General features: G+C 49.1%; 2 protein-coding genes across 2 annotated transcripts in view; one reads left to right on the top strand and one right to left on the bottom strand.

The window, feature by feature from the left end:
* Positions 1-7,036, bottom strand: part of XAB2 (XPA binding protein 2) — a 32,139-nt gene extending 25,103 nt beyond the window's left edge. Inside the window, exons 1-3 of the mRNA XM_042451174.1 lie at positions 6,929-7,036; positions 4,469-4,617; positions 3,568-3,691 (exon numbers count right to left, since the gene is read on the bottom strand). Of these exons, the coding sequence (XP_042307108.1) occupies positions 3,568-3,691; positions 4,469-4,617; positions 6,929-6,973 (318 nt within the window). The 5' untranslated portion in view covers positions 6,974-7,036. The remainder of the gene's footprint in view (positions 1-3,567; positions 3,692-4,468; positions 4,618-6,928) is intronic.
* An 89-nt stretch (positions 7,037-7,125) lies between these two features.
* LOC121922163 (protein PET100 homolog, mitochondrial) overlaps positions 7,126-14,785 on the top strand; it is a 9,485-nt gene continuing 1,825 nt past the window's right edge. Inside the window, exons 1-2 of the mRNA XM_042451201.1 lie at positions 7,126-7,261; positions 8,764-8,850. Coding sequence (XP_042307135.1) covers positions 7,235-7,261; positions 8,764-8,850 — 114 coding nt within the window. The 5' untranslated portion in view covers positions 7,126-7,234. The remainder of the gene's footprint in view (positions 7,262-8,763; positions 8,851-14,785) is intronic.

Raw genomic sequence — 14,785 nt, 5'->3', positions numbered from 1 at the left:
TTCCGTGGAGGTGGTGGAGGAGAGGAGGCTGAGGAGGCCTCTGGCGCTGGTCCTTCGCCTCCTCTCTGCTGCCACCGCCACTGCCGGGGGAAAGGCTGGTGCTGCTCCTGGAGGCCTCTTGGCCTCCAGGAGCAACCCCCAGCCTTTCCCCTGGCCGTGGTGGCAAGGGGGCTGAGGCAGCGGAGCAGCAGCACCAGAAGCCTCCTCGGCCTCCTCGCTGCCACTGCCGCCGCGGAAGGGCTGTGTGGGGGTGTTGAAGGCCTCTTCGCCTCAAGCCAGTCATCCAGAACCTGTGAGGAGGTGCTGGCGGCAGAGAGGAGGCTGAGGAGGCCTCTGAAACTGGTCCTCGGCCTCCTTGCCGCCACCACTGCCATGGCAGGCTGGAGGCTTCTTGGCCTCCAACCCCACCCCCCACCCCCACCCAGCTTTCCCCCCAACCGTGGCAGCAAGAAGGCCTAGGCGGTGGCGGCGGCGGCAGCAGCGAAGAGGAGGTTCCGCGGCACCGGCAAGGAAAAGGTAAGTAGGGAAGGAGGGAGGGAAAGAAAGAGTTGTGGACAACTTCCGCTTTTGCCATGTGCATATGCTCAAATCCGGGCATGGAAAATCCACGTATAAGGAGGGCCGACTGTATGTCAGGGACATTTACACCAGTGAAGAGATCCACGACATCAATCCTGGAAGCCAGGTGGAGAGAATCTGGATAAAAATTAAAGGGGAGGGAAACAACAAGGATGTTATTGTGGGAGTCTACTACAGACCCTCAAGTCAGATGGAGGAATTGGATGATGTCTTTCTAGAACAGATGACCACACACTCAGAAAGGAGAGATGTAGTAGTGATGGGTCACTTCAACTATCCTGATATCTGCTGGAAGTCAAACTCAGCTAAAGGTCTGAGCTCCTCAAGGTCTAAAAAATCCTCACTTGCTTTGGAAACAATTTCATTGTCCAAAAGGTGGAAGAGACAACAAGGGGATCAGCTATTTTGGATCTGATCCTAACCAACAGGGATGACCAGTTAATGGAGTGCAAGTGGTGGGATCCTTAGGTGGGAGTGATCATGCACTCATGGAGTTTGTTATACAGTGGAAAGGAGAAGCCAGGCATAGACAGACACGCATTCTAGACTTTAGGCAAGCTGATTTTAGTAAACTTTAAAAAATACTGGGGGTGATCCCATGGTCAGCAATACTAAAAGAGAAGGGAGTTCAAGACAGATGGGAGTTTCTTAAAAGGAAGATACTGAAGGCACAATTTCAAACAGTTCCAATGAGGAAGAAAAATGGGAGATGTCTCAAGAAACCAGGATGGATGACTAAGGAACTTTCAACTGAGCTAAATTTTAAACAGAACATGTATACGAAATGGAAAAATGGGGAAATCACCAAAGAGGAATTCAAACAAATAGTGAGCATGTGTAGGGGTAAAGTCAGAAAAGCTAAAGCACAGAATGAACTCAGGCTTGCTAGAGAGGTTAAGAACAACAAACAGGGCTTTTTTTGGATATGTCCGCAGCAAAAGGAAGAAGAAGGAAATGGTAGGGCCACTGCGTGGAGAAGATGGCAAAATGCTAACAGAAGACAGAGAAAAGGCAGAATTACTCAACACCTTTTTTGCTTCAGTCTTTTCAGAAAAGGCAAAGGGTGCTCAACCTGAGGATAATGGAGCAAAGGACATAATAGGGAAATTTTAACACAGAATAAGTAAAGAAATAATACAGGAATATCTGGTTAATCTAAATGAATATAAATCTCCAGGATCAGATGAATTACATCCAAGTGTATTAAAAGAGCTGGCAAATATAACATCGCAACCATTGGCAATAATTTTTGAGAACTCCTGGAGAACAGGAGATGTGCCAGCAGACTGAAGGAGGGCAAACATTGTCGCCATCTTCAAAAAGCGGAAAAAAGAGGATCCAAACAATTATCATCCAGTTAGTCTGACATCAATAACAGGAAAGATTCTAGAGCAGATCATTAAATAGAGAGTCTGTGAACATCTAGAAAGCAATGCCATAATCACAAAAAGTCAACACGGATTTCAGAGAAACAAGTCATGCCAGACAAATCTTATCTCTTTTTTTGGATAAAATTACCAGCTTGTTAATGAAGGGAATGCTGTGGATATAGTATATCTTGATTTCAGTAAGGCCTTTGACAAAGTTCCCCATGACATTCTTGCAAACAAGCTTGTAGAATATGGACTAGACAAAGTAACTGTTACATGGATTGGTAATTGGTTGGCTGGCCGAACCCAAAGGGTGCTCAACAATGGCTCCTTTTCATCCTGGAAAGAAGTGACCAGTGGGGTCCCACAGGGCTCTGTCCTGGGCCCAGTGCTATTCAACATCTTTATCAGTGGCTTGGACAAAATTGGGGGCATACTCATCAAATGTGCAGATGACACCAAATTAGGAGGAGTAACTAATACCCCAGAGGACAGGATCAAAATGACCTGAACAGGCCAAAGCTAACAAAATGAAATTCAACACGGAGAAATGTAAGATACTGCACTTAGGGCAGAAAAATGAAATGCATAGATATAGGAAGGGGGACACCTGGCTTAAGGAGACTACATATGAAAGGGATCTAGGAATCCAAGTAGACCACAAGTTGAACATGAGTCGACAGTGAATGCGGCAGCTAACAAGGCCAATGCGATTTTAGGCTGCATCAATAGAAGTACAGTGTCTAGATCAAGGGAAGAAATAATGCCACTCTATTCTGCTTTGGTCAGGCCCCACCTGGAATACTGTGTCCAGTTCTGGGCACCACAATTCAAAAAGGACATTGAGAAACTGGAGCGTGTCCAAAGGAGGGTGACTAAAATGGTGAAAGTTCTGGAAACCATGCCCTATGAGGAATGACTCAGGGAGCTGGGGATGTTTAGCCTGGAGAAAAGAAGGTTAAGAGGTGATATGATAGCCCTGTTTAAATATTTGAAGGGATGTCATATTGAAGAGGGAGCAAGCTTGTTTTCTGCTACCCCAAAAACTAGAACACGGAACAATGGATGCAAACTGCAGAAAAGAGATTCCATCTCAACATTAGGAGGAACTTCCTGACAGTAAGAGCTGTCCGACAGTGGAACAAACTCCCTCGGAGTGTAGTGGAGTCTCCTTCCTTGGAGGTCTTCAAACAAAGGCTGGATGGTCATCTGTCGGTGATGCTTTGATTTAGATTTCCTGCATGGCAGGGGGTTGGACTGGATGGCCCTTGTGGTCTCTTCCAACTCTACGATTCTATGCTTCTATCCTTTTCCCCAAAACCACAGGTCAAAGAGGTTTTCCAAAACTCACATCCAACAAAAGAAGATTACAACAGACAACAGCAGAATGAATGTGCATATATCATTTGAATAATCTCTATAATATGCACACAATCTCTATTTTTCTGAAGAACTGCATCTACTTAAATTCCATGGGGGAAAGATCTAGAATTTTATACACAGAATTATATGTAATGTTTTTATACAGATACAACCAGAAGCCAAACACTGGACATCATGACTTTGTTGGTCTTCCAAAGCTGTTCTACCTCTCTAAGCTTAACACACACCACTGTACCTTGTGCATGAAGACTAGAGCACGCTCATGACAGTTGTTCACTTCTTCGTAGCTGGGGTCTGTTACACACCTACTCTTCACCTGCTTCCGCCGCTGCTTAAGATAATTATACCATAGCTTGTAGCTGTAAAATACAATGAAAGAATGAGTCTCTTAGCATCTGTCTTAAAGACATTGACAAGCTGTTCCTAGCTGTTCTTTCTAGAGAAGCTGCATGGACTGATGCATGGATGTTTCTGCTATTTTCCTGCAAAAACAGAACCTATGAAGAGAATGACTGGGACAGCAAGGGACTGTATCTACCCAAGAAATTGCTGACCATCTCCGCAGCAATGTCCAAACTCTGGCCTTCCAGGTGTTTTGGACTTCAGCTCCCAGCATGCCAGACCATTGGCCAAGGTGGCTGAGACTTCTGGGAGTTGAAGTCCAAAACACCTGGAGGACCAGAGTTTGGACATCACTGAATTAGGTCATGGTTAATTCTCCCCAAACAGCTCTGGAGGAGTTAGCATTATCTCTCCTTTTATCTTTTTTTCTTCTCACAATAAAAGTAAACAGGAAACATTGTCCTGCCACAGGGGTGCCAAACCTTCTTGTGTCCTGGGGATGAGGAGGGCAAATTACCAGATCTGACCAATTTTGAAATTGATAGCACAGCATGGTTATATCCGTGTTTACTCAGAAGAAAACTCCAGGGAATAGCTGTTTTTGTTTGCATGCTTGGTCCCCATGCAGGGCATTTAAAAGTTAAATTCTCACTGTTGGATGGGCCCATCCTCCCCTGTATGCTTTGACCATGATAAGTGGAAACCCCAAGGCTGCATCCAGATAAGGGTAGAAGTTTTCCATATTCCTATATTCTATGAACATCTCATCCTAAATTAAAGAAGCTACTACTTACCTCCCTGGCAATTCCTTAAGAGCTCTCTCATAGATTAGATTAAGTATATGTTTGGGAGCATTCTGCTTGAATTCAACATAGCGGATCCAGCATTTGACAGAGAAAGGATTGCGCAAGATCTCCTCCTCATATTGTAAATCTTCCTCCTCCTGCATGTGTGCAGTGAGGGAACAGAAAGAAGAGACACCATTAGATCTGAAGGACCACAGCTTTTGGCACACTGACTGCAATATATTCAGGCATGTGAAAAGGAAGAATTCATAACTTAATATGGAAGTAGCTAAGAATGTCAAGTCCACATTGGAAGGTAACCAGTGCAAATCTTAATCCATCTACAAATTCACTAGGTAGACTTTAGCAATCATTTCTGGCTCACCCTCTACAATGCCAACTGTAACTACAATATGGAATTCATTTAGAGACAAAGGGCCAAAACAGACAGGCCAAAATAAAGCTGATTCGGGTCACTCTGGAGGTATGCTGTTTAAATGATACATGCAACTTAAGAGGCCAGAAGCTATGCCAAAGCTACGCTGTAGTCCTTAGGACTCGAGTGTGGCTTTGGCGTGGCTTCCAACCTCTAAGGACGCATGCATCATTAAAACAGCATACCTTCAAAGTGACCTGAAACAGCTTTATTTTGGCCTGTCTGTTCAGGCCCTTAGCCATGCTAGTCTGGAAAATCAGTATATGAAGGGATCAGTATGCAAAGGGATCTTGTAGCACCTTTGAGACTCACTGAAAGAAAGAAGTTAGTAGCATGAGCTTTTGCAGTCTTGAGCCTACTTCCTCAGGTGCATCTCAAAGGTGCTACAAGATCCCTTTGCAATATGGTATAAAGTTATCAGTTCAGTTCAGAAGATTGTTAGCATTACTGAACATCAAATAAAATTCTTAAAAGAGGCCTGAAACTGCTGTCAAATAATTGGGCAATGACACAGTGACAGCATCCCACTCCTTCAAGTCCCTGGCTGGCAGGGGCAAGAGGTCTTTGATAAGCTGACAAGCCTACAGAGAATCAGTAGTTCCATCTCCTTCAATGGCCTGGCCATAAGGTAACATACATGAAGTACTCTCATCTATGAAATGGTTAGGTGATCAATTTTATGCACAGTGTACAGACAGTGATAAGTAGCAATCTCTTTGTGGTTCCACCACCCAGCCCCTTGCCACTTAGCAGGAAGATGTTATGTGCCTTCAAGTAATTTCTGAGTTAAGGCAAGCATAAGGCAAACCTATCATGGGGTTTTCTTGGAAAGATTTGTTCAGAGGAGGTTTGCAATTGCCATCCTCTGAGGCTGAGAGAGTGTGATTTGCCCAAGGTCACCCAGTGGGTTCCTATGGCTGAACTGGGATTTGGGCCCTGTGTGTCCCAGTGTCCTAGTCCAACACTCAATCCATGCTGGCCCTTGAAGACAATCACCAAGATACTTTCCTGTGCATCCAAGGTGTGGTTTCCCAAGAGACTTCAGAACTCACATCACAACTGCCTCCTGTTCACTTATCAACCAATGTCTCCTTTAGGACCAAGCACAGCCTGTCCTTAAGTGCAGGACCCCCAGCGCAGGGTGACCAGACAGATCCTTCTTTTCCAGGACATGTCCTACATTTCTGTCCAGGAGGAATTCCAAAATGTCCTTCATTTTGAGCACGACTAAGAAGCAAGAATATACATTTGTAATAGTGCTTTTAGCTTTTTCTTTGGTCCTGTCCTCCATTTGCCTTGAATGCCCCCCATTTTGTGGTGCCTTGTCCTCCTTGGCACTGAGGACCTCTAGTCATGCTGCCCAAAGGGGGGCCCTGCTTTCACCCAAGCAAAGGATCTTGAAGGGGCCATTGCCACACTACCCACATCCGACCCACCAAAGCAACACCGCTTTCCCTTCGAATGGTCCAAAGGGCAGCACTCTGCCCATGCTCAAAGGAGCCCTGACCTGACAGATACTTAGGTGCGGGAAAAGCAGGGCGACTGCTTTTCTACATTACTACATTTAAAAGAAAACCCCAAACACTCCTAGAAATAGGGTTTTTTGGGGCCACGGTCTGGAAGGATTTATTCCTGACGTTTCACCTTCATACGTGGCTGGCATCTAAATCCATTCAGACTCAAAATGGAGGACATTTTGGAATTCCTTCTGGACAGAAGAAGACTGAAAATGGAGGACGCCCACTTCTGAGGTCCAGAACACACGGCAGAAATAATCCGGTTTGAGAACGCCTTAACTGTCTTAGCAAGGGAATCCTGGGAACTGTAGTTCTGTGAGACATTGAGCCTTCTCTGTCAGAGAGAGCTCTATTGCCACAACAAACTACAACTCCCATGATTCCCTAGCACTGAGCCAGGGCAGTTAAAGCGGCCTCAAAGTGGATTATTCCTGCAGTGTGTTCTGGACCTGAGTTGTATTCTCCGAGGAAACGGAGCCTGTCCCTCCCAGGGGGCCCCCTCGCCGCCCTACTCACGAAGAGGAGCTCCCGCTTCCCCAGCACCGTTTCCAGCTCCGGCATGGCGGCCTCTTCCTGACTGAGCCAAACAGGGGCGCACGAAAATGACGTCAGCGTCGGAGTTCCCCTCCCCCTCCTCTCTGGCGGGGCCACTCGGGCGCGTCACGTGACGTCACCCTCGATCCTATTGGCCGCCCGAGAGCGAGAGGCGTTCCCCCGCCTCCGGGCGCCATCTTGGGGAGGCTTTGGGGCGGAGGGAGGAGCTAATGGCGGAGGCCGGCTGGGAGTCGTCTCTCGTCTGGCAAACAGGCCTCAGGCGCCGCCATGGGAGTGAAGCTGGAGGTGTTTCGGGTCTGTGTCTCAGGGAGGGAGAAGCGGGAGGGGTTTAGCCGGGGGCTGCATCCACACTGGAGAAATAACCCGGTTTGGCACCGCTTTAACTCTTTCCTGGCTCAAGGCTATGGAATTCTGGGAGTTGGAGTTTGTTGTGGGCCCAGAGCGGAGCTAATATAAATCCATGCTTCTTAGTCGTGCTCCAGATGGAGGACTTTTGGGGGATTCCTCCTGGACAGAAGGTTGAAATGTAGGGCATGCCTTGGAGAAGGAGGACGTCTGGCCATCCTGGTTTAGAGGGGGTTTGACACAAGCCTTCCCCTGAGGAGGCTGAGAGAGTGTGACTTGCCCAAGGTCACCCCAGTGCGTTTCATGGCTGCGCTGGGAATCGTTGTTGTTGTTGTTGTTATTAGTAACCCCGCTCTTTTCCCAGAACTGGGACCCAGAGCAGATCACAATGTTAAAAGAACACCACAGTTAAAAACACAGAAAAGTGGTATATGAAACCCTGGTCTCCAGAATGGAAGTCCAACGCTCAAGCCACTGTGCCAGGCAGACAAGGCTGAAGACCTTGTGAAACTACAAATCCCAGGATGACAATACAGCACTTAAAGTGGTGTCAAACTGCATTACTTCTCCAGTGTAGATGGACCCTCGAAGAGAGAACCTGTGGCTTCGGTTATGGGGTGATATTTTAAGAGCGCTGAGATAAGATTGATAGAGCCGGGCTTTTGGAAACCTTGACCTGATTTAGTAAGGAAATAAATGAATATATGCCTAATTTTAAAATTAACAAAATATGATAATTTAATAATATTTACAAAAAATGGGCAAGGTAGCGTATGGCAGTAGAGAAGAATAAAGAATCTTGTGGCATGTTAGAGACTAACAAGCTTTCATGGGTTGTAATCCACTTGTTGCCCAGGTCATTAATACAATAAAGTACCCAGTATGCTGCTGGTGTTGCTGAGTAAATGTGTCCAGGATGGAGTTGTGCTACTATCTGCCCTTGCCCTGGAGAGCAGCACACAACCCTTCGTGTTGCTATTGGCTGCTTGCTGCTCTGCTTATTCCCGATACAATCTGGATTTGGTTCCTCAAAAGGTCATGCTAAACGAATTTGTTAGGCTTAAATGAAATGGCTGTTCCCAACGAAAGTAGACTCATTGAATCAGTTGTCAAATGGTAATCCACACTTACTTAAATCTTGTTGGTTGAGGGGGCTACTTTAGTTGGGATACAAAAGACTGGATTTAGGCATTAGTGTTTAAGGTACATGCCATCAGACTGTGTTATTTTTGTTGCAACTGCAAAAACAACGGCACCTTAAGAAATTTACTTTAGGCTGGAATATAGTTTTGTTGTTGTTTTTTGTTCCATAGGATGTTACTCAGTCCCTTTAATAGAAGAATACAGATGCAGAAGGCTAGATAGAGTTTAACATACTGCAAGTTACCCCTTCATGGTAAATGTAACTAATGCACCTGTATTTGCATCTGACATATCTCCTTTTTCTTTAGATGATGCTGTATTTGTCATTCCCTGTTGCTATGTTCTGGATTTCAAACCAGGCAGAGTATTTTGAAGAATATGTAATCAAACGAAAGGTTAGTGTTCAGCAGTTAGAAAATAGCGTGGACTAGAATAGTGATTTCCAAATCTTCCTGTGTAAATTCCCCCCTTCCATCTTAAAATACCACTGTTGAATTCAGCTTTGCAATTGGAATAGGAAAAAAAATGTCATTCTTTTATTGCATTTTCCTTGAAACCCATTCTTGGAGTCTGGCTCTGACTAGGGAGATGTGTTCAACTGTGACATTGTCCAGAAGATAGTTTTGACATTGGTTCTGGTTCACCATTTTGCAGGAATATTGGCCTTTTAAATGTTAGAATAACCAAGAAGTTAAGAAATAACAGGAAGTGGGAACTGCAACAAAATATTGTCATGGACCTTCTCTGAACAGTCATTCGTGACTGTATAAACTTGATGCTGATACTTCCATCTTTAACTAAAGGATGCTCTTTCAACATGTTCAACTTTACACATAGGTTCTTTGTGGATTGTACTGTCTGTCGAACTGCTACAATCCACACTGACAGAATCAGTTCTAGTGCTAACCAACATGTGTCAACAAATATGGAAAAGGAAACAGTAGCCAACAGACTGGAAACGTTAAATATACATCCCAGTTCGCAAAAAAGAAAAAAACAAAAGATTGCAGCAACTATAGGACCATAGCAGGGAATTTTGTTATAGGCAGGGAATATAACAATATAACAAAAGACAAGCCACACCTGGTTCCCCCCATGGTGGGGCTACCCTCCCCTTAAGTGCCCAGTTTTATTTCCTGCTTTGCTCCTAGCAGGAGGCTTTTTTAAATAGCTAGCCGTTTTCCCAACACAACTGCTTCAGATCAAGAATTTCTTTGGAGCTCCCTGGTCTCTCTTCCTTCTCGTTTCTTCCTTCTCCTGGGAATCTTCCTATGGAAAATACCAGAGTAGACGAGGCTGCTGAGGCAGCAGAAAGCTCACCCTTCTCCCAGCCCTCCATCCAGGCTGAGCAGCTGGCCAGGAAGCCTGAGATCGAGTCGCAGCCAGGGAAGGGTGGTTCCCTCTGCGTTGCTGCTGAGACTTGGGCTCCGCACCCAGCTCATTTAGGGCCGCGGCTGCCGGAGGCTGGAACAACTTCCAATCAACAGGGGGGGCCCAGGGGTGAGTACCTCCTTCCCCTTCCATGCTCTCCACGAATACCCAGACTTTGCTGGCCTGGTTAAGTCTTTTTTTTGCCCAGGAAGCGGCCGCTTACCTGAGGGGCACTTTATCTGGGCCTAGGCCTTCTAATAGCCCTCAACTGGCTACCTTTGGGACCCCTGGAGGCTTCCCCCCCGGGCCACTCCGGCCAGAATTCAGAGTCTTCCAGAGCTGCTTTCCCTTTCAGCGGGACATCTCTGGGTTGGGGAGATTTGGGTTCGGCTTCCCCCTCCTCCTCCATCCAGGGCCTCCACCGGGTGGACTTCTTCCGGCTGCCCAGCACGCTGGAGACCCGGCTGACCGCCTAGCCATTGCCGGGCCTGGATAGGGCCTATAGCCCCTCATGCCTATCCTTGCCTCCAGTTCATCCCCCCTGGGATCCTAGTCAGCGGTTCGGGGCTGCAGCCGCAGTTGGGCCTCTAGCAGCCATGGAGGCCTCTGTGCTGCCTTCCCAGGCAGCAGTCACCACTTGGGCCTCGCACATGGCAGCCGCCATTTTGACCGGGCCGTGGGCGGAGGCCATCTTGACCACGTGGGCAACCATCTTCCCAGCCCACGTGGAGGTGGCCATCTTGGCTCCACCAGTGGGGGCCGCCATATTTCCTCCACCAGAGAGGGAGGGCCTTCACAGGGGGTGTCCCCCGCTCCCAACACCCCTGTCAACACGGTAGCCCTGCAAGATCTCCCCATCGGGAACAAGTGTGGCCGTGACATCCAGGAGGAAGTCCTTGTCCCGTCTGATTCTGAGGCAGATGATGCAATAGCACGCCCTGCCAAACAACCAAGGGTAAGCGGGGGTGTTAAGGTTCTCCCCACTACGCATGAGAGGGACCGGGCAGGGGTGGCCACCAATTATGTTGAGGAGGGCGAGCTTTCTGGTGAGGAACTAGAGGAGGAGTGGGAAGCTCCCCAGTCCTCTGCACGCCTTTTCTGGTCTGAGGATTTTCCCAGGCTCCTCAAAAAGACCATTAAGGCTCTGGGCATCTCTGCCCCCTTGGAGCCTCAGCCCCTTCCTGATGGTGACCTCCCAGCTAGCCTAGAGATCCCCTGTCCTGCAAATCTAATGCAGGTCATCAGTGACGAATGGCACAGACCAACAGTAAATGGATTGTGCCCTGGGATAGTTAAAAAAAACTCTACAACTTCCCCTGTGCCATCATGGACAAACTTCAGATACCCTTAGTTGATGCCCCTGTCTCTGCCCTAGTGTCCTCCACTATTTTTGCCAAGGATGGTGAGGACAGCTTAAAAATCTCCAAGGACAAAAAGGCTGAGTCAGCCTTTAAAAAGGCCCATGAAGCCATGTCAATTGCTATCAGGGCAGCTGCTGCTGCCTCTATGATGGCCAGGATGTCCATCCAGTGGTCACATGAGCTTTTACATCAGGTCCCCCTTCAGGATACCCGACTAAGTCAGAGTCTTAACAAGATCTCCCTTGCCTCAGCCTAGATGGCTAATGGGACCCTAGACGCAGTACAGTATTGTGCAAGGGCCCAATGGCGGCAGTGGTAGTCCGTTGCCAGTTATGGCTTAAAAACTGGAATGTGGATGCTAAATCTAAACAGAACCTAACATTTACACCAGGGGTTCCCAACCTGGGGGTTGTGCAACCCTTTCTCGGGGGTCACCAGGTTGGGAATCCCCCCCACCTCCCACTCCCCTTCTTCCCACGGGTGCCAGCGCTGGAGCAGGCACTGCATGGGAAAAAGGGGAAGGAGCGGGGCTCCCTCCTTTCCCTTCTCCCTGTGAGTGCCCACGCTGGCGCAGCCACCCACGGGGAGGAAGCGACGGGGGGCACGCCTCCTCCTTTTCCCTTCCTTCCCACAGGTGCAGCCACCCATGGGGAGGAAGGGACGGGTGGGGGCCGCCTCCTCCTTCTCCCTTCCTTCCCGCAGGTGCAGCCACCTGCGGGGAGGAAGGGATGGTGGGGGCCTTCTCTCCCTTCCTTCCCGCGGGTGCAGCCACCCGTGGGGAGGAAGGGACGGGGGGCGCCTCCTCCTTTACTCCCCGGGGCTGCCAGGCAACCGTGGGGAGAAAGGGACGGGACTACAAGCCCCAGCGGGCTTTGCAGCCGGAAGTCCCGCCCTTTTTCCCTCAGCGGCCTCTAATTGGTTGGGAGGCTGGGAAGGGGCGGGACTTCCGGACGCAAAGCCCGCTGGGGATTGTAGGCGGCCGAAAGTCCCGCTCTTTCCCAGTCTCCCAACCAATCAAGGAGGCCGTGGGTGGGACTTTTGTCCCCAATGGGGGTCGCGGCCCAACAAAGGTTGGGAACCACTGGTTTACACCCTTCCTGGGAGCTAAGCTCTTTGGGGAATCCCTGGATCAAGTGCTAGTAGAAGACAAAGACAAAAAGACATTTCTCCCAGGGGGGCATAAGAGTCAAGATACAAACAGGTCAAAGTCTAGGTGCCAGTTTTTCTGAGGCTCTAGGGCCTCCTTCCCCTCCTTATCCTCCTCTCAGGCCAGGGACTCCAGACCCTTCAAGCAGCGATGGGGAGAGTCCAAGTTTCAGCCTAAATAATAGCGACAGTCTGGCTTCTCCAAAGGCCAGGGAGTTGCTGCCAAGAGCTCAAGATCCAACCAGCAAGACTGACAGGGTGCCTCCAAGTGGGGGGCAGGCTCCAGGACTTCGTAGAGGCTTGGGTTCTAGACACCCTCAGTTTCGGCTACAAGATAGACTTCTTCCACTGGCCCCATGACAGATTCATCCCGTCACCCAAGTCAAGAAGTCCGGAAAAACATCGCCTCCTGCTGGAAGCCATCAGAGAATTGCTCCGATTGGGGACGATAGAGCCTGTAAGACAAAAGAAGTTCCGCATAGAGACCCTGTGCTCCATCCTTGAGTCAATACAGCCGGGAGACTTTCTGTTGTTGCTGGACTTTCGACGCTACTTCCGCTTCACGTACAACAACCAAGACTTTCAATACAAAGTCCTACCCTTTGGTCTGTCCTCAGCAACCAGGGTCTTTACCAAGGTCATGGTGGCTCTGGTGGCCCATTGGAGGGGGTGTGGCCTACATGTCTATCCTTACTTGTACAATCTTTTGGTCAGGTCAATTTCTTTCCAGCAGGGCCAGAGGGACGTCGACCAGATCCTCAAATCACTGGACTGCCATGGCTTCCTGGTGAACCAGGCCAAAAGCCCTTTGGTTCCAGCTCAGTGCATCTATCAGCTGGGCTCCTGGATCGACACAGCAGAGGGCCTGGTCTCCCTGCCCCAGGACAGGAGGGAGACTATTGTCAAGACAGTTCATATGGTCCTCAGGCAGCCCAACATCAGCCTGTCAACGCTAGCTCAACTTCAGGGAATGATGATAACCACTGTGGATTGCCTACCAAGGGTCCGCTTTCATGCCAGACACCTTCAATGGCTCCTGCTGCCACATTAGGAGGCCATAGCCCAAAAAGACTTTCTGTTGATCAAGGATCCTCAGGAGGTGCGGGACTTGCTTCAATTATGGATTTCCCCGGCCATCCTCAGAGGCTGGCCCATATGGAAATCAGAGCTGATACAGATTATGACAGACGCGAGCCTGAGGGGATGGGGGGCCCACTGTGGCCACTTCATAGCCTAGGGAAGGTGGTCTGAGGAAGAGAGGACCAACAGCATCAACTGGTTAGAGCTGAGGGCAGTCCGGCTGGCCCTCCAGGCCTTCTCCTCAGAGGTCAGAGGGACCTTGGTGCTAGTCCGGACCAACAATGTCACCACGAAGGCTCACCTAAATCGAGAGGAAGGCATGAGGTCGGAGTCCTTGATGGTTGAGTCCAGACTCCTTTTCCAATGGATGGAAGACAACCTGCTGAGCCTCAAGGCAGAACACCTGAGGGGAGAACTCAATTCAAGAGCCGACTGGCTCAGCAGGACGATGTGGACCAGGGAGAGTGGAATCTTCATCTGGATGTCTTCCAGGAGATTGTGGCCAGGCTGGGCCGACCCCAGATGGACATGTTTGCCTCCCCTGCGAATGTGAAGTTGCTGAGGTTCATCTCACCCTACATGACAGAGGGAGCTGAGGCCTTCAACGCTCTCAACCTCAGGTGGCCAAACGCCCTGGTCTACGCCTTTCCTTCAATCTCGATCCTGCGAAGAGTCCTTGCCAAAATGCGAGAAGAAGGCACAAAGGTGATTCTGGTGGCTCCATAGTGGGCAAGGCAAGCTTGGTTCTCAGAGATCAGGGACATGACGTCGGTCAGCCTCAGCCTCCTGCTATCCCAGGGCCAAGTGTTCCATCCGGATCTGGCTTGGCTCTGCCTTCGCGCCTGGAGGTTGAACAGCAGATGCTAGAGGGCTGTGGATATTCCTCTAAAGTGACTGAATCGATCCTGGCCTCCAGGCGCCCATCAACCAACAGGATTTATTAACATACTTTCAGAGCCTTCCACAGATGGTGCAAGCTCAAGAAGATAAATCCGTCCAGCTTCTCCTTGTCGGATCTGCTCCAGCTCCTCTGAGATGGCATCGATCAGGGGCTGAGACCTAACACCATCAAGAGACAGGTGGCAGCAATTATGTCGATTCTCCCACACAAAAAGGCGACTAGGCTGTCCATCCATCCACACATCAAGAGACTTCTCAAGGGGGTTACCAACAATGCACCCTCAATGAGACACCGCTTCCCATCTCTGGACCTCCACCCGGTCCTCAAGGCACTGATGGTGGCCCCTTTTGAACCGCTGAAAGAGACATCACTTAAACACATCTCCTGGAAGGTCCTGTTTCTCATGGCCATCATATCGGCCCGTCGTGTTTCCGAATTGGAGGCCCCGTCCATTAGAGAAGGCCTCTGCAC

The sequence above is a fragment of the Sceloporus undulatus genome, chromosome 2 (assembly GCF_019175285.1).
Source record: "Sceloporus undulatus isolate JIND9_A2432 ecotype Alabama chromosome 2, SceUnd_v1.1, whole genome shotgun sequence".
In the NCBI taxonomy this organism is placed as follows: Eukaryota; Metazoa; Chordata; class Lepidosauria; order Squamata; family Phrynosomatidae; genus Sceloporus; species Sceloporus undulatus.
Note: the sequence above shows the minus strand (reverse complement) of the source record. Positions and strands in the feature narration are given on the sequence as shown.